Source organism: Astatotilapia calliptera, chromosome 7 (assembly GCF_964374335.1).
Source record: "Astatotilapia calliptera chromosome 7, fAstCal68.1, whole genome shotgun sequence".
Lineage (NCBI taxonomy): Eukaryota > Metazoa > Chordata > Actinopteri > Cichliformes > Cichlidae > Astatotilapia > Astatotilapia calliptera.
The window spans coordinates 239,647-265,412 of NC_137428.1; the positions used below are offsets into that span (position 1 = coordinate 239,647).

The window sequence follows — 25,766 nt, forward strand, 5'->3', positions numbered from 1 at the left end:
GGCCACATAAACCAAACCACAATCGAGCCAGATATGGCATGCCATCGCATAAACAGTGCCAGCTATGCCAAGCCTGGCCCATATCTGGATGACACACGTCTTATCATGCCAGAAGTCAGCCAGCAGTGCCGGCTTGATGCCAGATCCAGGCCAGACCTGCTTGCTATGTGGGAGGAGGATCACACTCCTCAGCCTCCCTGGGAAAGTCTATGCCAGGGTGCTGGAAAGGAGAGTTTGTCCGCTAGTCTAACCTCAGATACAGGAGGAACAATGCGGTTTTCGTGGAACACTGGACCAGCTCTTTATCCTCTGAAGGATACTTGAGGGTGCATGGGAGTTTCCCCAACCAGTCCACATGTGTTTTGTGGACTTGGAGAAGGCATTCGACCGTGTCCCTCAGGGTGTCCGGTGGGAGGTGCTGCGGGACTCTGGGGTGTCTGGCCCATTGCTACGGGCCATTCGATCCCTATATAACCGTTGCAAGAGCTTGGTTCGCATTGCCGGCAATAAGTCGGACTCGTTCCCGGTGGGCGATGGGCTCCGCCAGGGCTGCCCTTTGTCTCCGGTTCTGTTCATAATTTTTATGGATAGGATTTCTAGGCGCAGCCAAGTGGCGGAGGGCTTTCACTTAGGTGGCTTCAGAATCTCATTTCTGCTTTTCGCGGATGATATACGACGAGGGTATACGACTGTGGAACTCTCTTCATTATAATTTAAAGAATTGTATAAGTTTACATTGTTTTAAAAAGTGTTACATGCTTAAAACGATAACTCAATATGAAGAATGCGAATGAAATTGGAGTTCATTGAAAAAGGATCCTTTATAATTTTTTGTTTTATTTATTTAATTTAATTTTTCTCCCTGTTACTATGTGGAGTGGTATATTCTGATTGTAAATTTGTTGTTTGGTTTGGGTTAGGACCGGAGAGAAATGTTAATATTAGTTTGTTCCCTGATTTTTGGTGCCCACTTGTAATATAAGTTGGATTGTAGATAGGGGGCAGGGTTTAATGAGAATATTTTCTTCTTCCTGCTCCTTTTCACACATGGTTGTAGTGCTTTGTTGATAGAAAGTGTGGTTGGTTTGTTTGATCTGTTATACCAAGTGTGAAATAAATAAATAAATGAAATGAAATGAAATGATGTGGTTCTGTTGGCTTCATCGGGTGATGGCCTCCAGCTCACACTGGAACGGTTCGCAGCCGATTGTGAAGCAATGAGGATCAGCACCTCCAAATCTGAGGCCATGGTTCTCAGCTGGAAAAGGGTGGAGTGCCCAGGATGAGTTCCTGCCCCAAGCGGAGGAGTTCAAGTATCTCGGGGTCTTGGTTGCGAGTGATGGGAGAAGGGAGCCGGAGACGGATTGGTGCTGCGGCCGCAGTGATGCGGGCGCTGCACCGGTCCGTCGTGGTGAAGAGAGAGCTGAGCGTAAAAGCGAAGCTCTTGATTTGCCGGTTGATCTACGTCACTCATGCTCATTGATCAACAGCCACTGATCAATGAGTACCTTTCAAAGAGTGCTTGGAAAAGGCCGCAATTGCACCTAAAGGCCAGCGGCCACCCTTTCAGTGATGAGGATGTACACATCCTGGACTTTCCTTTTTAATAAATAAATTTTTCCTTCAATACAGAAAACTTTAAAGGCCTTCTTAACCTCACCTAAGGACAAAAAAGGAATCATACTTATGGTGGCCCAGGTGGCCTGTTGATAAACTATAACTATTGCTTGTATTATTCTTATTGTGATTTTTGATGTTGTTGTGTTTGCAGGCGTTTGATGAACCAGCAGAGGTGGATGCCCTCAAAGCCAAACTGGATGAAATAGTCAGGATTCACAGCCAGGTTCTATTCTATTCTATTCTATTCTATTCTATTCTATATATTAGTGAACTTTAAAAACACATCATTGCAACAGATTTTTTGCAACAGGTTAATGAGAGAAAATAAATTAAAAGTCAGAGCTTCAGGTTTGATTTTATTCAGCATGAAAAAAATAGTTGTCTCAAACTTTTCAGCTGGACTATTGAAACACTTCAGTGATTATTCTTTGGATTATTTACATTTACGCATTTTAATACTTTTTAAGTTGTTTTTTAAGAATACTTTTAGACACGCCTTTTCACGTATTTGCTGTTTCCCAAAACCTAGGCCGCATCCTTCGGAGGACCCGGCCTTTGTGGGCTACGTGGGCTTGGTCCTCAGGAGGCCGGTAAGCTGGAAATGAGCGGCTGTGAAATTGGACAGTCTAGCCTTCTTGATTTGTTCCCGCCCTTACTTCCGCATATTTCTGGTCGCTAGCACCACAGCGTGAAAACGTTATAAAAATGGGCCCAAAAATGTTGCTCTTTTTCCAGGCACTTTCTAGAAAGATTATTTTAATTATAAAAAAAACTCTATGCAAATGCCCAAAGCCCTTCAACACAACTGCTATAAAAATTTAACTTTTGCTCCACTAGATTTTCAGAACCTACCATAAAAATAAGGGACTGTCCTTTTTTGTAAGAAATCTTATAAATCCAGCAGGGGATCAAATAATTATAGCCCCACTGTATTTTAGATGGTTGCTGGGTCTCAATAAAGCTTAAGGAACACACTTGCAGAGAGGTCACAGACACATAACTTACCACTATTTTTTTTAAATCAATCAGGCCAATTGAATCTTTAAATAACTAAGGACACTGTGCCAAAACTAACTAGGTCAATAAAACTACATGAAGCAGAGATTCTAACTGGTGAGTCCCGTTTTCCACAGGTGTCACGTGAATCAACCACCACCTCGCCAGCACAGGAGGAGACAGACATGATCCAGAAACATGTGCAAGGTGGAGATGCTGAGCAAATGGTAGTCCAGGCTGTGGGCAGAGAATTACAGTGAGATGATAATCTACTTCTACCTCCTTCCTTCGTTCTCCTGTTAGTGAACTCGACTCTTCTTCTGCGAGGACTCAGTGACACCAGATCAGAGCAAAATGTGTAAGAAAAATGTGCAAGTGTGCTTCTTCTCATTCTCGATGATGCCAAAGATTTTTCCCTTCTGACAGTTCGGTTTGTGTGGGGGCAATTACCTGAGACCCACATAAACACCAGTTATTTTACTAACACTTATTAACCCTTATTATGAGTTATTATTGTGACAGGAATAAAACCAGTTCTGCGTATACAAACAAACATTATGTTAAACTACAACAACAAAACTACCAAAGAGAGGAGAAGAAGGAGCTGAAGCTGATTTTATTACATTACGAACTTTGATTATATGATTTATAGTGAAATAAAAAATATTTCCATCCATCCATCCATCAGTCCATACTCTACTGCGCGTCCTCCCCACCCAAACCTCAGCCGAGAACATTTCTGAAACCTGAGAGCAGTGTTGCCAACTCCTCAGTTAGGAAAATCGCTATTGGCGGTCCTAAAAGTCGCTAGAAGTCGCTAAATGACGTCATTGCCTAATTTGCATAATTGGTCATGCTAATGTAATTGTAACCTTCACTGTTGGAGAGAGAAATAACATTGTGGAAGAGACATAAAGTGAGTAAAAAACATCCTAAAGGCATTTAGAGTTTATTTAGAACTACAAATTAAATTTATTTTAGCAATTATTGTTTTTTTAATGTCACAATTCCAACCCTGCTCCTTTACCCGGGCTTGGACCGGCAAAAGTGACCCGAAATAAGCACTCTGGTGGAGTTACTTTGTGTGTGTGTTTATAAGTAGTTTTAAACCTTGTGATCCACAAAACAGCATAAGAGTAAAAGAGTAAAAGAAGAACTGACTGCGTTACAGCACCCGCTGCTTGTTGAGAGTAAAAGCGATATGCGACTTTTTTTAGAAAAAAAGTCACTAAGGGGTCTGAAAACTCGCTAAATATAGCGACAAAGTCGCTAAGTTGGCAACACTGCCTGAGAGCACTGCGTCAGGTTTCTGGACTTGCTGAAGCCCGTGCTCCAGCTCCACCCACGGTTTGCCTGGTTTTAAACAAAACTTTTATTCTTCGGGACTTTTTCAGTTCCTGTGATCTGGATTTTCTGTGACTGAGATGTGTCTCAATGAGTCCAGTGCTATATCTGAACTTTTACCAGTCGATTGTTGCTATTTTAACTCACCATGAACGTCGGGCAGAGGTGGAGGCACAGGATTACAAATGGAAGCAGTGCTATTATTAAATTCTGTTCTTTTGAATTCTTTTGGCAACAGAGAAAGACTGGACTCAGAGTGGTCAAGCTCCAAAAATGATCTTTATTTTACATTTCTGGAAATGGAGACCCGTCACACAAACACACACACTCTGGTCTGAATTCTTTGCCAGCTAAATCCGTATATATATTTCTGCACTGCATCACACCGACACACAGTTTACTTAATACGCCTGTGCAGCTCTGCACTAAAACTTCCTGTTCTCTGCAAAAGCAGTTTCCTGTCAGTACTCTGTGACATTGTGCTCAAACTGGCGTTCTCCTAGTCTGGCCTCTATAAAACAATATAAACAGAAAATAAGCATTAAGAATATATATTTATATCGTAACACTTTCTACAGCCTTCGTTCTCCAGCTTTGAACTTACCTCGTTTGAGGTGAGTCGCACAGACCCGGTTTTCTGCGCTGTCATCTATCGCCCCCCGAAATACACTAAGAATTTCATAAATGACGTTTCTGATTTTTTTTAGCTGGGATTATGCCCAAAGTGTTCTTATTATTGGAGATTTTAATATACATGTATGTTGTCCTGATAAGCCACTGGTAAAGGACTTTTTAAGCCTTATTGACTCTTTTAGCCTGGTACAGTCCGTACGTGGCCCTACACATGAGCACGGACACAAACTGGACCTTGTCCTGTCATATGGTCTGCCTGTCACTGACTTGGAGATTTGTGACTGTGCACTCTCATATCATATGCCTGTGTTATTCAACATTGGTTTTACACATACTGCAGTTAAATCTGGCGCTCCTGCTTGGCGCTGTCGGGTTATTAACCCCTCCACTGCTGCGCAGTTTTTTTGCTGCTTTTAATCAGCTCCGTGGCCCTTCTGACTTTGTTTCCTCTGACACAGAAGAGCTTAATTCCTGGTTTTATTCTTGCTGTCAAACAGTCTTGGACTCTGTGGCTCCTTTAAAAACCAGGCAGCCGAAGGCTAAACCTGAGCCTTGGTTTAATGAGAGCAGTCGGGTTGTTAAGAGGGAATGTCGTCGAGCAGAACAGAGATTGAAAAAGGATAAACTGCAGGAGTCATTTCAAATTCTCAAATTCTGCTGGCATCGCTACCAGAACACTGTTAAAGAGGCAAAAAGGGAATATTTTGCAAATATTGTTTCTTTCGACAGTCATAACCCACATGTGTTGTTTAGGACCATTGACACTGTTCTTGATACTCCACTGAATGTCTGTTTGGAAGTTTCTCCTGATATTTGCAATACTTTTCTGAGTTTTTTTCTTGAACAGGTTGGCACCACCAGGGCTCTGATCAAAGCTCCTGACTCTGACCCCTCTGTCTCTGACATTCTCCACTTTAGAGGATGTGGTTCACCATATTAAGCCCGCAGGTTCCCCTCGGGATCCTGTCCCCCCACAAAGACATTTTTCCTAGTATAGGCAGTATGTCCTTGACATTATTAACAGCAGTTTGTCTTCTGGTGTGGTTCCTGCAAATTTCAAACATGCAGTAGTGCAGCCACTGCTTCAGAAACCTGGCCTTGATCACAAGGTATTAGCTAATTATAGGCCTATTTCCAACGTTTTAGAGAAAATTGTTTTTTGTCAACTGAAGTATTTTCTAGATGAAAACAGTATCCATCCTTAGAAGGCATGGGACCTCTTTTCATTGTTATGCTGATGACTGCCACATTTATTTGCCACTAAAGCAGAAGGATGGCCTCTCCATTAAACCTCTCTTGGCATTTCTAGATAACAGTAAAACCTGGTTGGCCTTAAACTTTTTATTATTATTATATTAAACAATAATATTTTAAACCTGTTATTACTGACAGCCAAATTAGAGCAGTGAAGTCCATTTTTTATCATGTAAGGCGACTGGCAGGTGTGAAATCTTCTTTCTGGGCAGCACACTGATCCATGCTTTTATTTTATCCTGTCTGGACCACTGTAACTCCCTTTATGTGAAGGTCAGGCAGTCGTTGCTCTCACATCTGCAGCTGTTTCAAAATGCCGCTGCATAAAATGCATCGTCACATAATCACCAGTTAACAATATGCACCTGAGGCTACAGTCTATCCTGTTGATTAGCACACACATATGATCTTTCGTTCACGTTTTCTGACTCACTGACCTTAGGATTTTAGGTTGTTTAAGTTAAAACTTCAAAATAACTGCCTGTGGGGATTTCCAAATGGACTTTAGTTCAACTAATGTGTTTCTCAAAACATTCAAATGTTTAATATCTTTCTCAGAATTTTATTGTCTTTGTCCTTCAAACGCTCCTCAGTAACAGAACATATGGCAGTGTGCTTTTCTGGTCCCAATGTGCTCATGTGGCATGTCTTCACGTAGTCTACTAACACAACTCACCTTCAGGAAGTATCCAATCCGATTATATGAATAACACCTACATAGCAGACTGCATGATTATTCGATTGATTGGTTATTCTTCATGTAACTGTTGCTTTTTTGTGTCTGTTGTGAACCATCATCTTATATAATAATGTTAATAAAGGTATATATTAAAATATTCTAATATACTAGTTATTAAAGCATTTGTATTTCTCTACATCATAGGTGTCAAACTCTGGCCCGCGGGCCAAATTTGGCCTGCAGCCTAATTACATTTGGCCCGCGAAGCCATGCCAAATTACAATTAGAGCTGGCCTACTGGTATTATACAGCTAATATATCTATTGTTTAGTATTAAGCTTTGCTTGTTCCATATTCAGTTTTTCAGCAAAACGTGTTTGAGTCCATAAGAAAAGATTCATTCTTATATCTGGAGGAAGATTTTTTTTCAATAAATATTAATGTTAGCCCGCGACTTTGTTCCATTTTTGAATTTTGGCCCACTGTGTATTTGAGTTTGACATCCCTGCTCTACATTTACATGTATTTTTAAAAAAATGTTTGTAAACACAAGTCTAACTCACAATAAACACATGCATATGAAAACACGTGCTTTGGATTTTGTCTGAACTGCCTGCCCCGCTCTGTGGGTTCCAAGCCTCGACTGACTGCTGAAAGTGTCAGGGTGGGAAACACACACTTTAGTTCAAACTAAAGCTTAATAGATTTATTCTGGATTTCCTGTTATGGCAGCTGCCATGTACTATAATAAGTAGACAGTCAGCTTATTCAGAGAAAGTGCAGCAAGTGTTAAATGTGAAAGTTCATGACAGCACGATAAGAAAAAGACTGAACAAGTATGGTATCTTCCAGTGTTGGGAAGGTTACTTTTAAAATGTATTCCATTACAGAATACAGATTACATGCCCTAAAATGTATTCTGTAACGTATTCCGTTACGTTACTCAATGACAGTAACGTATTCTGAATACTTTAGATTACTTAATATATTATCGTGCGTTTTACAACAACGTGAATGTACTATTGCTGTGTGATTTATTACTATTACTGAAGGTCCGCGACTCTGAACTGTAGTAAAGGGACCTCTGGCTAATACGGCGGGGTCCCTGTCGGCTCGTAGCCGAAAAATAGCTTTACTTTGTTGTGTGGGTCAACTTTGCTAGCAGAGACAGAGCGAGGCGTTGAAAGGCTCCAACGGAACTTATTGTTTTGGAGGAAAACACGAACACGGTGTACAGTCGAGTCTTAATAGCTTACTTACAGCTGGGCTCGTCAGGCTCTCTTCTTGGCTGCAGTGGTTATTATTATATTTACATGCTTCCAGCTCCCGTTTTTCCTCGATGACAACTCGTACCTTTCCACTCCCCTTTTTCTCCCTCCTCGCGCTCACAGACCCATAACGTGTATGGCAGTCCATTCTCCCTGCAACACGGACTACACTGCCCATGATGCTACATTCTTTAGAGCTATGCTTGTAGCATTCTGCCTGTTAGCTTAGCACAACAACAACAACAGCGAAAAGGCGCTCTCTCACCCAGGAAACACACAGTCGCAGAGAGAGAGAGAGCGTCGCCCTGTAACCATGGCAACCGTAACGCTGCCGCCTGGAACAACAGCACATAGCTGTCAAACAAACCCAAACAGTCCTGACCCGCGACAAAATGAAACAGGAAAGTACCGCAGTGTAATCCATTTATTTCAACAAAGTAACTGTATTCTGAATACCACCTTTTTAAACGGTAACTGTAACGGAATACAGTTACTCATATTTTGTCTTTGAAATACGTAACGGCGGTACATGTATTCCGTTACTCCCCAACACTGGTATCTTCTCTCTAAAAGAACACGACTTAGGTTTGCAAAGCTGCACCTGACAAATCCCAAGACTTCTAGTACAACAAAACAGCCTTACGGACCTGGGATTCCCATTTCTACAGACGCTTGACAACACAGTGAAAGGGAGACTGCGCCTGAGATGGCAGCTAAAAAATGTTGTCATAAAAAATGTCCCATGTTGTACTCAAAGTCAGGGCCGGGACAGAAAGGGGTGAGAGAAGCCAAGCTACTGGAAGTTTACCACCAGAAACAGTGTTTTGGAAAGTAGAAGCATGCAGCACACAAGCATGCAGCACACAAGCATGCAGCACACAAGCATGAGCGGTCGTTCTCTTTGCTTAAGGAATCCAGGTGAGTGACTGTCTTTTAAAAGATTGAAATCATTTCAGCAGTTGAAATTGCAAGTTACAGCTGTCTGCTTCACATGAAGGATGACCCTGTGAGCAGGTAATACAGTTTTATAACACAACAAAAACAAGTATTATTATCTCCTCTTGGGAATGACGCAGCTGGTCCTGCAGTCAGCCGATTGGATCTTCTCCTGCACTGCATCCACCACTGATGTTGTCTGCATCTGCTCCTTTTCCTGGAAAAAGGAAAAAAACACCTCACTCCCTGATATCCAGCCTGTTGTTTCTACTTATTTTCTAAGTCCGGGAAGTTCTGGCCCAGAAAAATATCCCCCTGACTCTAACCAGTAATGATGTTTGCAAATCCCTCTGCAGCTCAACATGTCACTCTCAGTAATTCAGTTTAATCACAGCTCTGAATGGACTTTTGACCCTCATTGCACAGTGCCAACTCTTAACGAGCACAATTCCAATGTTTATATAAAACTCACACAAAAACAGCTTTATTTAACCATTTTATTCCTAACAGCCTACAAGAAAAGTGTGAGACTACTTAGTCAGAAAAGAAGAAAAACAGCCAACGAGAAGTGACGCAGAGTCCAGTTCAGCTTTATTTATATTGATCCACGTCACAACAATACTCGTCTGAAAAAGCTTCACCCAGAGCCGACAGTATTAGAGACACGAGACAGAAGGACAGCTGACAGCTGGGTTAAAGTCATGAAGAGACCCAGTTCACATCCATGTTCGACTGAATATGTGTGAAGGTAGAAAACCACAAACAGGAGCAGCAGCTGACCTTCCTTCATTAATGAGTAAACAGCAAAAACACTGTTTTTAGTTTATGTTTTGTCTTGATTTACTGAATTTAGTCTAGTTTCCATTTGTTTCCACAGTGAGTTTGATCCTTTCAGTTTAGATTCTTGCACAGGGACAGTTTCCAGTGACCTGAGGGTCATTTATAAAAGCAGGAAGGAGCTGACAGAGCTCTTAAGATCTTTGTCTATGAGCTGTATTCATGTTTGTGTGAATATAAAGTTAGACTGCTGTAATGGAGGGTTCCAAGCAGAGGGGGCATACTTAATTCATTTTTATTTTCAAATCATTTGCATTTCTCTTTGTTTTCATCTCTCCTAAATTCTAGTTGTTTTTTTTTTTTTGTTTGAACATTATTTATTCATTTATTTTATTTGTTTATTTTTGAATGCAATTTAACAGTTCAGCAGGTTCAGGTGGTTCTAATCTCGGTGTTTCCAGGTGACTTCTTCAGTCTCGACTATTGCACCACTGAATGGACAATGGGCTGTGAGGTCAGTGTCTTGGTCATTAATATGCAAAATGTCATGGCCATTGACCAGGGGTGGAAAGTAACGAATTACATTTTACTTAAGTATATTTTTTTAAAAGTTTTGTAGTTCGCTACGTTTTCAATCACACCCTCTACTGAGTAAATTAAAAATAAAAAAAACATTGCGCTTCGGAAATACTGCAGGGAATGATGGGTAGTAGAACAAATTGGCGTTAAGGTCACGTTAAAGATGGAGTTTAACTGCCACTGCACTTTAATTTGTAAAGTTTTTCTTTTCACTAAAAAAGAACTACTTTGAGATTTATATCCCACTGTCTGCTCCTGCTGACAGAAACGTAACTATGTAACTTTTACTCTGAGTACATTTTAAATGAGCTACTTTTTACTTTTACTTGAGTACATTTTTAGACAGGTAATTTTACTTGTACTTGAGTAAAATTTCAGCAAAGTAATAGTACTTTTACTTGAGTAAAATATTTTAGTACTCTTTCCACCTCTGCCATTGACAATGGAGCAATGGTAACTGGTAATTCAGGGTCACCTGGTCCAGCCCTAACTATATGCTTTAGCAAAAAGGAAAGTTTGAAGCCTAATCTTGAAAGTAGAGATAGTGTCTGTCTCCTGAATCCAAACTGGAAGCTGGTTCCACAGAAGAGGGGCCTGAAAACTGAAGGCTCTGCCTCCCATTCTACTTTTAAATACTCTAGGAACAACAAGTAGGCCTGCAGAGCGAGAGCGAAGTGCTCTGTGGTTAAGTCAGTTTATTCATTGAGGGCAGGGCCGGCCCGTGGCATAGGCCGTATAGGCAAATGCTAAGGGCGCCGTCCATCAGGGGGCGCCACGCCAGTGCCACAAATGTTGAAAAGAAAAAAAAAAGTTGGTACTATTATTTCTAAATACAAAAAATAATCCCACGTTAATTAAAATGCAAAGTAAAGCTTATTTAATAGAAATATTATTTGTGACAACATTACGCCCCCCCCTCCCGGCACGGTGCGCCCCCTCCCTTCCCGTATCATGGTTCCTTTGGACGTCACCACATCAAAAAATCAACACAAGATGTCAAAACGGCCAAAACTGTCAGGTGGCCAGGGAAGAAAAAAGAGAAAAGAAGAGGAGGAGAAACGAGAAAAAGACAGAGGTAGGTAACGTTAGCCTACATGAAATTATTTGTCTGAATGTGATAGTAACCTAAATTTTTAGCATTAAGCTAATGTTACATGATTCGCTAATTGCTAATCAATAAATAGCTAGTTAACTGTTTTAACGTCAGTTAATATTGTGGAGGGGGCTAAATTGTTATGGAAAATAATAATGTAACGTTAGGTAATTACAGTACTCCCACCTTTCCCACCATTCCTCATTTGTATTCATCTTTTAACCAGGTGTTTTTTGTTTACATTGTTATTGCCTTCTGGTTAGCTAACGTTTACCCTGCAGGTAATAGTCACTTTTCCATCCATCCATCCATCCATCCATCCATCCATCCATTTTCATCCGCTTTGTCCGGGGCCGGGTCGCGGGGGCAGCAGCCTAAGCAAAGTCAAAGCTAGTCACTTTTCCACCCCTGTATATATTATAGTTGTAAGCCTAGTTGTTAAAGCGCACATCATTAATGTTAATTAAGCAATATCACATGAGAGGGAATGCTGTTTTTTAATATGAGCACTGCTGTGATTCGGTCAAAGATAATCATAACATAACATTCTCATATGAGCATTTCACTGTAATGATGACAATAAATTGAATCTAATCTAATTTGCATATCAGTTAACATCATACATATATCTCTTTGGTTTTTCATTTATATTATATCATTTCATTTTATTCCTGGAATCATATGCTTTTATTATTAGACTTTAATACTCAGTGGTGTCACATACTCCTCTCTTCAGATGCACTGTTGAAGTTTCTAAATCCCACCCCTGGGCCATCTACCACATGGATAGTGTCAGGAGAAGACATACCACAAGTTAAAGAGCATTTCCTGGGCTTTCTTGTTGCAGAGGAATCAACAGGAGATCATTTGTCAACTCTCATCCTAAAACGGATAGAGGAGCTTAACATTCCTTTTGAAGACTGCAGAGGACAGTCCTATGACAATGGGGCCAACATGAAGGGAAAAAATAAAGGTGTTCAGGCAAGGTTGCTTCAAAAAAGGAGCTTTTTTTGGTCCCATGTGGTGCCCACACTTTAAATCTGGTAGTAGCTGATGCTGCAAAAAGCTCACCAGATGCCCTTGGCTACTTTGGGCATTTAGCAAAATTATTCAAGCTCCTCTCAGCCTCCACCCATAGGTGGGATGTTCTCCTGAAACATGTGAAAACCACCTTGAAATCATGGGCTGAGACCAGATGGGAAAGCAGGATAAAAAGCATTGAGGCAGTCAGATATCAGGCTCGGCAAGTCAGAGAGGCTCTTCTGGAGGTGAGGGAAACAGCTACAGACCCTGTGGTCAGTGTTGAAGCCCAGTCTTTGGCTGAGGAGATTGGATCCTATCGTTTTTGCATTTGTACAGCCATCTGGTATGACATTCTCAGCAAGATCCAGTATGTGAGTAAACTCATGCAGTCGGCCTCCATGCAGCTAGATGTGGCTGTCGACTTGCTAAAGAAAACCAAAGATTCCCTCACCAGCTACAGAAACACTGGATTTTCTGATGCACAGACAACGGCAAAGGAGATGTGTGAAGAAATGAATGTGGAGGCTGAACTCAAACAAAAGCGAGTGAGAACCACCAAAAGGCACTTCGGTTATGAGTCTCCAGATGAGCCCATACAAGATGCACTTAAAAAAATGGAAACCACATTTTTTTAATGTGGTAGTGGATACAGCCATCTCTTCACTTGATGAGAGATTTCAGAACCTTGGAGAGGTGAATGACAAGTTTGGAGTACTCCTCAATTTCCACAACTTACAAAATAAAGGGCTGCTACAGCAGTGCCAAACACTGAGTACTACTCTGACCCATGACAGCCAGCCGGACATTAATGGCACAGAACTTGCAATGGAAATGCAGAATTTCCCACCATTGCCATCAAAGAACATGAGAAACATGGAACTCTTGACCTTCCTGCATGAGAAGAAGCTGGTAGAAATTTACCCCAACATGTGGGTTGCTCTGAGAATCTTTGCCACTCTTCCTGTTACAGTACCTGCTGCTGAAAGAAGCTTCTCTAAGCTCAAACTCATTAAAACCTACCTGAGATCTACTATGATGCAAGAACGTCTCAGTGGACTTTCCATCATAAGCATAAATCATGTGGTCTCAAATCAGTTGTCATATGATGATGTTGTAGATGACTTTGCTGCAAGAAAGACTAGGTGTCACGGTTCTGGGTCCGTTGGACCCAGTATTTTGAGTTTTATTATGTTTGGGTTTTAGTTTACATCGGGGATTGTTTTCTTGTTCTCTTGTTGTGTTTATGATGATGATTATGATGTTTATTATTAGAGTTCCATGTTTCTGTTTATCTGGGTTTAAGATGCGGGTTTAGTTTCATATGTTATTTCCTGTCTGTCTCTCGATGTCGAGCCTGCGTGTGATGTTTTATTGTGAAGGTCTGCGTCTCATGTGAGTGTGTTCAGTTTTACCTCTGTCTCGTCTTACTGATTGTTCCCAGCTGTGTCCACCACCTGTGTGTAATTCCCGTATTTCTCTGTGTGTATTTAAGTCGTGTCCTCCGTCATTGTAGTTGCTGGTCCGTCTGTGTATTCCACCCTGCCTCATCTGCGTTTCTACCATGTCTCACCCGTGTGTTCTCCCTGCTGTCCGTCATCATTCTCCTCTGCTCATTTTCATTCAGGTTTGTGCTTTGTAGTTTTAGTTGTTTCCCAGTATAGTTTAGTTCTCCGTGTTGCCGTTTGCCTCTCCTTTTGTGTTCAATAAATCACCTTTTACACCTTCACGACTGCCTGCGTGTGGATCCTCCTTTTCCTCCTCCACACGGCTCCTCTCACTCGCCGTGACACTAGGAGAGTAAGGCTGTAGCAGGTGATGTGAGGTTGATGAGGGGGTGGTGTACAGTAATTTGTAAGTCATTCTAGTTAATGCAGTATTAAAAAGCACAACTAGAGAACTCTGTAGGATCCCCTTTTTTGTAATATAGTTGTTAAAGTCATACTGGTTTATTTACAGTAATATCTTGTTTTGTGCAGTGCCTTATTTATATTGTATTTTTAATTTATTTTATCCAACTTGTTGACACGTTTTATTGTGTTTATGTATGTAAAATGTATTGTGTTTCATATATTCATTTTTTATTTTTTGTATTCATTTATTTATTCATATATTTTTTTTATCTTGTTAATTATTCTGATTGTGAATTTGGTTTCTTTAAGTAAAAAAAAAAAAGGTCAAAGACAAAGCTATTCGGTTTCTTCTGAGTACATACACTACACTGCCAATGTAGGGTGGCGCCACCTAAAATCTTGCCTAGGGCGCCAGATTGGTTAGGGCCGGGCCTGATTGAGGGTGTCTGTCTATGCTGCTGTATTATTCTTTCTTTGTGAGTTTTTGGTAAATTTTTGTCTGTTTGGGAGCTGACACAGTCTCAGTGGAGATGGGTTTTAAAAAATTTGTCCATATTTCTAGAAATGAGAGCTGCTCCATCCAAAGTGGGATGGATGCCGTCTCTCCTAACAAGACCAGGTTTCCTCCAGAAGGTTTGCCAATTATCTATGAAGCCCACATCGTTTCTGGGACACCACTCAGACAGCCAGCAGTTTAAGGAGAACATGCGGCTAAACATGTCACTCCTGGTCTGATTGGGAAGGGGACCAGAGAAAACTAACACCAATTTAAAAAAGACACAGAGGGTGTCCTGACAGAGAAGAAGAAAAAACGTTACCACACATTACATTTGTTTTTTTACTTTGATCTGAGTCTTTACAGAAGAAGACTCAAGTTTACTGACAGGAGGATGAGGCTCCGCCCACAACCTGGAGTAGCGTTCCCTCAGTGTCTCCATCACGCACGTGTTCCTGGATCAGGTCTGCAGCACACTGTGTTGATGAGGTGAAGCTCACCTGTTCACATGACACCTGTAGGAAACAGGACTCACCTGTGAGATTTGTCACCTGTTGAAATCTTTGAAGTGTCCATGTTATTCATTTACAGATCAAATGTCACCCAACAACCACCTAAAATAAGGTCTGAAACCTTAAAGGCAAAATCCAGGGGAACACTGGATGTAAGCAGTCCATAGAATAATCACTGAAGTGTTTCAGCATTTCAGCTGAAATGTTTGAATTGCTCATTTAATCAGCTCAAATAAAATCAGTAAATCAGCAGCAGTGAAATCATCACTGATGACACCATCACAAAGCAATCATCTGTGCTTAAAAGCCCACTAACAACGAGAAGACAAGAACCTGGCTGTTAATCCTGAATATTTCATCCAGTTTGGCTTTGTCCACCCCTCCTGATTCACCAAACACCTGCAAACACAACAACAACATCATAACAAGGTTGTAACTACATTAAGAATAATACCAGCAATAGTTGTAATTTATTAATAGATTTCTCACACAAAGACACCGTAAGTATGATTCCTGTTTCATTGTTAGTTGAGGGAAAGAAGGTCTTTAAAGGTTTCTTTAGTAATGGAAAACCAGAGACCAAAAATCTTCTTCAATCAGTGAAGAATAGTAAGATGTTCTGGCTTTACGGAGGGCTTTCTTATAAAGCAGCAAACTGTTTCTCCAGACTCCAGAAATCTCTCAGTCAGAACATGCTATGTCATGTTTAGGCGGAAAATAGCGAGCTAACTTCCTGCTAACTTCTAACTCCATTAAACTTCATAAATACTGTTTTCATGGATGCCTGGATGTTAAACTTAGTTGTTACACCTGGTAAAACAGCAACGCTGATCATTTTATTACAGATGAAAGAATTTAGTGCAGGGGTCGGCAACCCTGGGCACGCGTGCCACAGCTGGCACGCGAAGGGTTAACTGATGGCACGATCATAGCTGGACTGGCCATTGGGCTTACCGGGCATTTGCCCGGTTGGCCGATGGTTTTGTTTGTTTGTTGTTTTGGTTTTTTGCAACGTATAATCATTGAAAGGTGGTGGATTGGCCAGTTGTTGGCTGATGTGTAAATGTAACTCAGTTGTTTGGTGGTGGCTGTGGTGGAGCTTCCACAGAGGCCAGCAGGTGGATGAGGAAAAGGGGAGGCAGGAGGAGGAGAGACCCGAGGCGGCCGCCGGTCCGAGTGTCAGGTGATCTGAACTTCAGAAGTTATGACCTGCAGTCTATCTGGGTCAGATATAAACCAAGTTTAGGTGGAGTTTATTTTCGTTGTGCTGACTTTTTACAGTCAGTTACAATAACTCGTACTGCGTTCTAGCATGACGGAGTTTCTATACTTGGGTGGTGCTATGATGTTACTGATGGTGAACTTTATTTTGTTCATAAGGTTAGTTAGTAGAGTTGCCAACCGTCCCGTACAAACATAATCACCCCGCATTCAGAGAAATTATTACGTTTCGTGTTGAGCTGAGAAGGAACAGTTTGTCCCGGACTTCAGCTACAATGAAAAAAGACACAAAGCTGGAGTTATTCTGCGTCTTCTCTCATTCTCTCCCCTCCCTCTCCTGTTTCTACTTCAATCATGAAGCTGATCAACAATCAGCTGATCGGCACCAGAAAGAGGAAACCAGCAGATGTCGCACTAAAGAACAGCAGCAGGTTTAAGCTTGATCAGCTGTTGTTAGAATTTATTTAATATTACTTTCTATCAGCTGATGTTTGCTGGAGCCACAGCTGTAAAGCTGCTGGTCATGATGTCTGTTTGGATATGTGGTGAGAGGGAAACATGAAGATGAAACCAGAAGATGTCCTTACTGGATCATCAGAGCTGAACAAGTGATGGAGAAACAGGTTTACCTTTTAGGTGACATGGATGAGTTGAAGTTATGAACTGTTTCTGAGAGACAAATAACACCAGGATCCTTTTCTTTGTAGACCAAAAACCAAAGTTTTTATCTGATGTAAAATGTATAAAAATCATATCAGCAAGAGAGTGTACAGCACTGTCACAACAGTGTTTGTTTTCATTGTTGTGAGGAGACCATAAACAGCATTTGCATTTTCTGCTGTACCGTTCATTTGCTGTTATGGATAAAAAGTGTCTTTTTTTTGTTTCAAAATAGCTGATAACTATTTGCCAACTGCCAACATCTGCAAACAAATATAATTCTGTAAAGTACTGTTAATATAGAGCGTTATTAAATGTATTGCTAATGCAGTCATATGGCACACTGACTTCTGAGGAAATTTTAGATGCACTCATCATCAGAAAGGTTGCCGACTCCTGATTTAGACAGTTTGTAACTCTGAGTGATGCCGCAGAGTTCATTTGACTTTGGGACCTGAAGCAGAGTTTGGACCAGACAGGAGAGGGTTTTCAGGAAACACTGTTAAATGTTCAGTTTCTATCCCATACGTTAAAACAAGATCTACAGTGTGATTAAAGTGGTGGGTGGGTTCTTTTACATTTTGTGAGAAGCCAATTGAGTCTAATAACAGATTAAATGCCATGTTGAGGCTGTCATTTTTAGCATCTACATGGATGTTAAAATCATTTATTTATTTCATTTTCATTTATAAAGCACTTTTAATAACAACAGGGTGTTGACCAAAGTAAATGGTAAATGGCCTGAATTTATATAGCGCTTTACTAGTCCCTAAGGACCCCAAAGCACTTTACATATCCAGTCATCCTCCCATTCACACACTGGTGATGGCAGCTACATTGTAGCCACAGCCACCCTGGGGCGCACTGACAGAGGCGAGGCTGCCGGACACTGGCGCCACCGGGCCCTCTGACCACCACCAGTAGGCAACGGGTGAAGTGTCTTGCCCAAGGACACAACGACCGAGACTGTCCAAGCCGGGGCTCGAACCGGCAACCTTCCGATTACAAGGCGAACTCCCAACTCTTGAGCCACGATCGCCCAGTGCTGTACAACATAACAATTAAACAGTGGCATTAATAACAACAACAGATAAAAATTAAAAATTAGAGCAGCAGTCCCCAACCTCCGGGCGTCGGACAGGTACCGGTCCGTGAGTTATTTTGATACCGGGCCGCGAGAGTTGAGGCTTAAACCGGTCCATGGTGCAAAAAAGGTTGGGGACCGCTGCTCTAGAGGGCGTATACAGCTGCACAAGGTCAGACAAATAGTCCGGTGCATGGCCATTTAGCACTTTATAAGTTAAAAGTAAGATTTTGAATTTAATTCTAAAACGCACTGGAAGCCAATGAAGGGAAGCAAGCACCGGAGTAATATGTTGGTGTTTCTTCACACGAGTGAAAAGGCGAGCTGCAGCATTCTGTACCAGTTGGAGCCGGGCCAAGCTGGACTGACTGACACCCACATATACAGGGAGTGCAGAATTATTAGGCAAATGAGTATTTTGTCCTCTGCATGCATGTTGTCTTATTCCAAGCTGTATAGGCTCGAAAGCCTACTACCAATTAAGCATATTAGGTGATGTGCATCTCTGTAATGAGAAGGGGTGTGGTCTAATGACATCAACACCCTATATCAGGTGTGCATAATTATTAGGCAACGTCCTTTCCTTTGGCAAAATGGGTCAAAAGAAGGACTTGACAGGCTCAGAAAAGTCAAAAATTGTCACGGTCCGCTGTGACGGACCGAGTGGAAAGTGCGTGGAGGACTCAGGTGCAGACACGAGTGATAAGGAAGTGGACTTAAACAAAAGCGAGCCTTTTATTGTGGCTGATGAATACAACAGAAGCAAACCAGAATAAGGGCAGCACAAGAGCAATAACTAAACAGAAACCTAAACTGGGAATAAACTAAGGTAAGGCTATGACTTGGAATATAATAGACCGGGCATGGAAACACGGAGGGTGGGAACACAGACGACGCGACACAGACTGTACGAAACACAGAGACTAAATACACATGAGGGAAGATCAGGGGAAGTGGATGCACACGGGGAACACAGGTGACACTGATAATCATAACAAGACACGGCAGGAGTGGACGTAACACTGATGGGAGATGGGCAAAGTAAAGCAGGAAGTACACAGAGGTTCAAACAGGAGGAGAGAGAGCACGGGGAGAACGCAGACATAACGGGCTGGGGAAAACATAGAATAAAGCACAAAGAGAGACGAGGGCTCATAAATACACAGAGGGGCACACAGGGGGTAAGAGTCACGAAGGGAAAACACATAAGGAACAACGTAACAGATCAACCCAGGAAGCATGGCCTAAATAAAGAACAAAATACAAAAATACATGAAAACTAAGAATACTGGGCCCACATGGCCCAGGACCATGACACCACCCCCCCCTAAAGGGCTGGCTCCCGACAGCCCAAACCCGAGAAACAAAACACAAGCGAAACAGAAAACACCCCACCCAGGGCGGGAGGCGGGGGACCAGGACGGAGGGAACAAAACGAACCAAAAACAAGGAGCACGAGAACAAAACTGAGTCCACAAATACACAAAAGAGTCCAGAACAGGAAGGCGAATGTCCAAAGAGGCCCGAAGGCCAACCCGAGAGGCGACAACACAAAAGTCCAGTCCAACCGTTCCGGAGGCCGACCGCGCGGAAGGCAGCGGCGGCGGCGAAGGCAGAGCAGTTCAGGGGGCCGGCCGCGCGGAAGGCAGCGGCGAAGGCGGAGCAGTTCAGGGGGCCGGCCGCGCGGAAGGCAGCGGCGGCGGCAGAGGAGACGACGGAGCAGTTCAGGGGGCCGGCCGCGCGGAAGGCAGCGGCGGCTCTCCAGTGTCAGGCGTGCCGGCCATGGCCCGGTGGGCACAGGACCAGACGAAGCACAGGCCAAAGCCGCGGCAGACGAGGCTGAAGACTCGGAGGCTGCTGCAGCTGACGAAGGCTCGGAGGCTGCTGCAGCTGGCGAAGGCTCGGAGGCTGCTGCAGCTGGCGAAGGCTCGGAGGCTGCTGCAGCTGGCGAAGGCTCGGAGGCTGCTGCAGCTGGCGAAGGCTCGGAGGCTGCTGCAGCTGGCGAAGGCTCTGGAGCTGCGGCTGACGGAGACTCTGATGAAGCCGCAGCAGGCGAAGCACAGGCTGGAGCCGGCGTAGCAGAAGGTGGCTGGATGGGCTCCTCGGGCCCTCCAGCAGACGAGGCGTGAGGCTGAACGGGCCCCTCGGACCCTCCAGCTGACGTGGCATGAGGCTGGTGCGGTTCTCCAGAACCCCCAGCTGACGAGGAAGGTTGCTGAACGGGCTCCTCGGACCCTCCAGCGGAGACGGAAGGCTGAACGGGCCCCTCGGACCCTCCAGCTGACGTGGCATGAGGCTGGTGCGGTTCTCCAGAACCCCCAGCTGACGAGGAAGGTTGCTGAACGGGCCCCTCGGACCCTCCAGCGGAGACAGGAGGCTGAACGGGCCCCTCGGACCCTCCAGCTGACGTGGCATGAGGCTGGTGCGGTTCTCCAGAACCCCCAGCTGACGAGGAAGGTTGCTGAACGGGCCCCTCGGACCCTCCAGCGGAGACAGGAGGCTGAACGGGCCCCTCGGACCCTCCAGCTGACGTGGCATGAGGCTGGTGCGGTTCTCCAGAACCCCCAGCTGACGAGGAAGGTTGCTGAACGGGCCCCTCGGACCCTCCAGCGGAGACAGAAGGCTGAACGGGCCCCTCGGACCCCCCAGCTGACGTGGCATGAGGCTGGACGGGCTCCTCGGACCCTCCAGCGGAGACAAAAGGCTGAACGGGCCCCTCGGACCCTCCAGCTGACGTGGCATGAGGCTGGTGCGGTTCTCCAGAACCCCCAGCTGATGAGGAAGGTTGCTGAACGGGCCCCTCGGACCCTCCAGCGGAGACAGAAGGCTGAACGGGCCCCTCGGACCCTCCAGCTGAGACAGGTGGCTGAACGGGCCCCTCGGACCCTCCAGCGGGAACAGACGGCTGAGGTAGAAGGCAGTCTGAGGCGGAGAGAAAGCTCACGCCATTCCTAGCAGGCTCAGAAGCAACCTGTACTTCCGACGTGTGGACCCCTTTCGCCGTCTCATGAACCTGGGCTTCATGTGGTGCGACTAAGAGAGCAACGCTAGAAAAAGTCCCAGATCTTACAGAGTCAAAAACATGGTCTGTGATTTCGTTGCGTGCTCCTTCAAAGCAGTCACACACAGTTCCTTCAGCTCTGGAGCCCAATTCCGTTATAGTCTCCGGTCCCGGCGAATCAACACTCATCTCACCCTGCTTCATAGAAGGGACGTGAGGCGCAAAAACGCAGTCACTCACCGGAGTTAGTGCGGTGCAACGGCGGCGCCGGCGCCGCCCCCTTCTGGTAGCTGGCGCGATGGGCGCTGATGCCACCACTGCAGAGGGTGGCGTAGCGGCAACATCCTCCTCTGCCCATATCCTCGCTAACGGCGAGGCAGGGGAAGCGAAGTCTGAGCGGGTTGGAGACGGCGAGCGGCTGGTAGGCGGTGCAGCAGGTGAGAGTTCCTCCTCTGGGATGAGCCAGGGTTTCCACCGGAGCTCGTCCTCCCGATAAGCCCGTAACACCTGCTGACGCTCATCGTCCCCGAAGTCTACGGCCTCCACCGCCTCCGTGTGCCGGTTAGTGCAGCATGACGGTGGCGGAAACGAGGAAGCCGATCCACGGTGAGGCGATGGCTGAGTGGAAGTGGGCCTCAGCGTTCCCCCTGTCGCAGCCTCTGGCTCATGAGGCAGCGGCGCCGACACCCGTTTACGGGGTGGAGGTGTGGGTGCTGAGGCGGCATCCAGGACCCTCTGGGCCAGCGCACGGGCACGAAGCTCCTCCTTCAGGGGGCCCAGGGAGTCAAATGCCTCGACGAGGCGGGGGAGCTGTCGCAACCGCGGCTCCCGCAACATAATGGCGTCCACGGCCGCCAATCCCGTGGAAACCACTCTCGGATCCGTGCATCCGATGATGCGATCCATTACGCGGCAGAGCCTGTTCAGCTCCTCTCCCACCTCCTCCGAAATGTCCGCTGAGTCCGACATGGTCGCGTCGTACTGTCACGGTCCGCTGTGACGGACCGAGTGGAAAGTGCGTGGAGGACTCAGGTGCAGACACGAGTGATAAGGAAGTGGACTTAAACAAAAGCGAGCCTTTTATTGTGGCTGATGAATACAACAGAAGCAAACCAGAATAAGGGCAGCACAAGAGCAATAACTAAACAGAAACCTAAACTGGGAATAAACTAAGGTAAGGCTATGACTTGGAATATAATAGACCGGGCATGGAAACACGGAGGGTGGGAACACAGACGACGCGACACAGACTGTACGAAACACAGAGACTAAATACACATGAGGGAAGATCAGGGGAAGTGGATGCACACGGGGAACACAGGTGACACTGATAATCATAACAAGACACGGCAGGAGTGGACGTAACACTGATGGGAGATGGGCAAAGTATGGATTGTTGATTACCTGACAGGAAGACCACAATATGTACGTCTCCCACAGTGTGTGTCTGACAAGGTGATCAGCAACACAGGGGCACCACAGGGGACTGTCCTCTCCCCCTTCCTCTTCACCCTCTACACCACAGACTTCAGCCACTGCACAGAGACCTGCCATCTTCAGAAGTTTTCTGATGACTCTGCGGTGGTTGGATGCATCAGCAGGGATGATGAGACAGAGTACCGGGCTGTGGTCGACTCCTTTGTCACGTGGTGTGAGCAGAATCATCTGCAGCTCAACGTGGCAAAGACCAAGGAACTGATCGTGGACTTCAGGAAGACCAGGAAACACTTGACCCCTGTTTCAATCCAGGGGGTCAGTGTTGACATTGTGGAGGACTATAAATACCTTGGAGTACACATTGACAATAAACTGGACTGGGCTAAAAACACCACAGCACTTTACAGGAAGGGCCAGAGTCGTCTCTATTTTTTGAGGCGACTGAGGTCCTTCAACATCTGCCAGAAAATGCTGAGGATTTTCTATGAGTCTGTGGTGGCCAGTGCGATCCTCTATGCTGTTGCATGCTGGGGGAGCAGGCTGAGGGTCGCAGATGCCAACAGACTTAATAAACTGATCCGTAAGGCCAGCAATGTTGTGGGGATGGAGCTGGACTCCCTCAAGGTGGTGTCGGAGAGGCGGATGCTGTCCAAGATAAAGACAATGTTGGATAACACCTCCCACCCACTCCATGACATGTTGGTCAGTCACAGGAGCTCGTTCAGTGAGAGACTGAGATTACCGAAAAGCACCACTGAACGACACAGGAAATCATTCCTGCCTGTGGCCATCTCCCTGTACAACGCATCCACTTAACACACTGTTTGCTGCTACAACTACACATGTTTCTTTTCCAAATATTTATTTATAAGTGACTTATGTATGTATGTATGTATGTATGTATATATATGTATATATTGTACTATTCTTAGTTAGCGTATTGTCTGTCTTGTCTTAATGTTGGTTTAAAATGGAGCACTGTAACAAAAAATAATTTCCCCCAGGGATCAATAAAGTATTCTGATTCTGATTCTGATTCTGATACCTCCTACACAGAGCCCACTCACACCTGGATGGGGGAAAAGGCACGGTCAGGATCCTGTTTCTTGACTTTTCCAGTGCCTTTAATACCATCCGGCCCTGTATGCTTCAGGAAAAACTGAACAGGATGGAGGTGGACCCCTGCCTGGTGGCTTGGATCTCCGACTACCTCACCGACAGACCACAGTACGTCAGGCTGAAGGACATCACGTCTGACACTGTGGTCAGCAGCACAGGAGCACCACAGGGAACTGTGCTGTCCCCTCTTCTCTTCACCCTGTACACCTCTGACTTCAGCTACAACTCTGAATTATGCCATATTCAGAAGTTTGCAGACGACACAGCCATCATGGGGTGTATCTGGGACGATGAGGAAGAGGAGTACAGAAGTCTGGTGAGGAACTTTGTCGCATGGAGTCACACAAACCACCTGCAACTCAACACCTCAAAGACTAAGGAACTGGTTGTGGACTTCGGGAGGTCTAGAGCAGGTCCACTGCCGGTTCAGATAGAGGGGGAGGAGGTGGAGGTGGTCAACAAGTACAAGTACCTCGGGCTGTGGGTGGACAATAAACTGGACTGGTCATGCAACACAGAGCACCTGTATAAAAAAGCCCAAAGCCGACTGTACTTCCTCAGGAGGCTGAGGTCTTTTAACATCTGCAGGAAGCTCCTGAGGATGTTTTACCAGTCGGTGGTTGCTGGAGTACTTTTCTATGCTGTGGTGTGCTGGGGGAGCAGCACAGCAAAGAAGGACTCATCCAGGCTGGAGAAACTGATCAGGAGGGCTAGCTCTGTGGTTGGCATGAAGCTGGACACTCTGGTGACAGTGGCAGAGAAAAGGACATTAAAGAAACTGATGGACATTATGGACAATGCTAGGCATCCTCTGCACACGGCCATTAACAACCAGAAGAGTCTGTTCAGTGACAGGTTGCTTCTCCCAAAGACAAGAACTAACAGACTTAAAAACTCCTTTGTCCCACACGCCATCAGACTGTTTAACTCCTCTCTGGAGGGGAGAGGGAGGGGAAACAGGAGGACAAAGGAGGGGGGAACAACTAAGCTGTAGTGCCTCTTCACCTCACTGTGCAATACCTTTTGTGCAATACTTTTGTAAATAGTCAACAGTGCAATAGACCTCAATACTTGAAATGTGCAATTCACTTGTATTTTTATTTTTTATTCCTATTTATTCTATTTATCCCCTTTGTATATTTTATTTATATTGTCTCTGTATTTATATATGTGTGTGTGTGTGTGTGTGTGTGTATATATATATATATATAATATTCTGTAACTCTGTAACTTCTGTCGGTGCTGTGCTTTTTTGGAAATCGAATTTCCCAGAGGAACCCACCCGAGGGATTAATAAAGTTCTATCTTATCTTATCTTATCTTATCTTATCTTATCTTATCTTATCTTATCTTATCTTATCTTATCTTATCTTAATAGTCACCTGCACACACAGATATCCCCCTAAAATAGCTAAAACTAAAAACTAACTAAAAACTACTTCCAAAAACATTCAGCTTTGATATTAATGAGTTTTTTTGGGTTCATTGAGAACATGGTTGTTGTTCAATAATAAAATTATTCCTCAAAAATACAACTTGGCTAATAATTCTGCACTCCCTGTAGTGAATTGCAGTAATCCAGTTGAGATAAAACAAACGCATGAATGGCTCGTTCCAAGTTTCTAAAGGATAGAAAAGATCTCACTTTGGATTGGAGCCTTAATTTAAAAAAGGACCGCTGGACAACTGAATTAATTTGTTTCTCAAATGTAAGTTTGCTATCCAAGAAAACCCTCAGGTTTTTTACATGCGTTTTAACAGCACATGTTAGGTTGCATGAGTCCAAATCTGGGGCATTGAAATTACCGCTTGGTCCAAAAATAATTACCTCAGTTTTATCCTCGTTGAAGGTAAGAAAATTTGAGGCCATCCAGGTTTTGGTAAATGGTAAATGGACTGGTTCTTATATAGCGCTTTTCTACTCTTCTGAGCACTCAAAGCGCTTTACACAACTTGTGCATTCACCCATTCACACCCATTCGCACAAGCATATCTTTCTCAGTAACATTCACACACACTCATACTCCGATGGATGAATCAGAGAGCAATTTGGGGTTAGTATCTTGCCCAAGGATATTTGGCATGCAGACTAGGGGAAGCCAGGAATCGAACCACCAACCTTCCAATCAGTAGATGACCTGCTCTACCGCCTGAGCTTTAACTTCGTCGAGACATTTGACTAAC

At 44.4% G+C, this 25,766-nt stretch overlaps 2 protein-coding genes across 3 annotated transcripts in view; one reads left to right on the forward strand and one right to left on the reverse strand.

Moving 5' to 3' along the window:
• The window catches only part of LOC113024982 (sodium channel protein type 4 subunit alpha B-like), a 53,817-nt gene extending 46,706 nt beyond the window's left edge, over positions 1 to 7,111 (forward strand). The window contains exons 24-26 of one of the 2 annotated variants that reach the window (XM_080304025.1): positions 1,772 to 1,843; positions 2,150 to 2,210; positions 2,754 to 7,111. In XM_080304025.1, coding sequence (XP_080160151.1) covers positions 1,772 to 1,843; positions 2,150 to 2,210; positions 2,754 to 2,764 — 144 coding nt within the window. In that variant the 3' untranslated portion in view covers positions 2,765 to 7,111. The remainder of the gene's footprint in view (positions 1 to 1,771; positions 1,844 to 2,149; positions 2,211 to 2,753) is intronic. The other variant, XM_080304026.1, reaches the window with a different exon arrangement.
• Positions 7,112 to 8,204: 1,093 nt separating this feature from the next.
• The window catches only part of LOC113024983 (sodium channel protein type 4 subunit alpha B-like), a 70,147-nt gene continuing 52,585 nt past the window's right edge, over positions 8,205 to 25,766 (reverse strand). The window contains exons 30-32 of the mRNA XM_080304027.1: positions 15,394 to 15,459; positions 14,962 to 15,063; positions 8,205 to 8,947 (exon numbers count right to left, since the gene is read on the reverse strand). Of these exons, the coding sequence (XP_080160153.1) occupies positions 8,846 to 8,947; positions 14,962 to 15,063; positions 15,394 to 15,459 (270 nt within the window). The 3' untranslated portion in view covers positions 8,205 to 8,845. The remainder of the gene's footprint in view (positions 8,948 to 14,961; positions 15,064 to 15,393; positions 15,460 to 25,766) is intronic.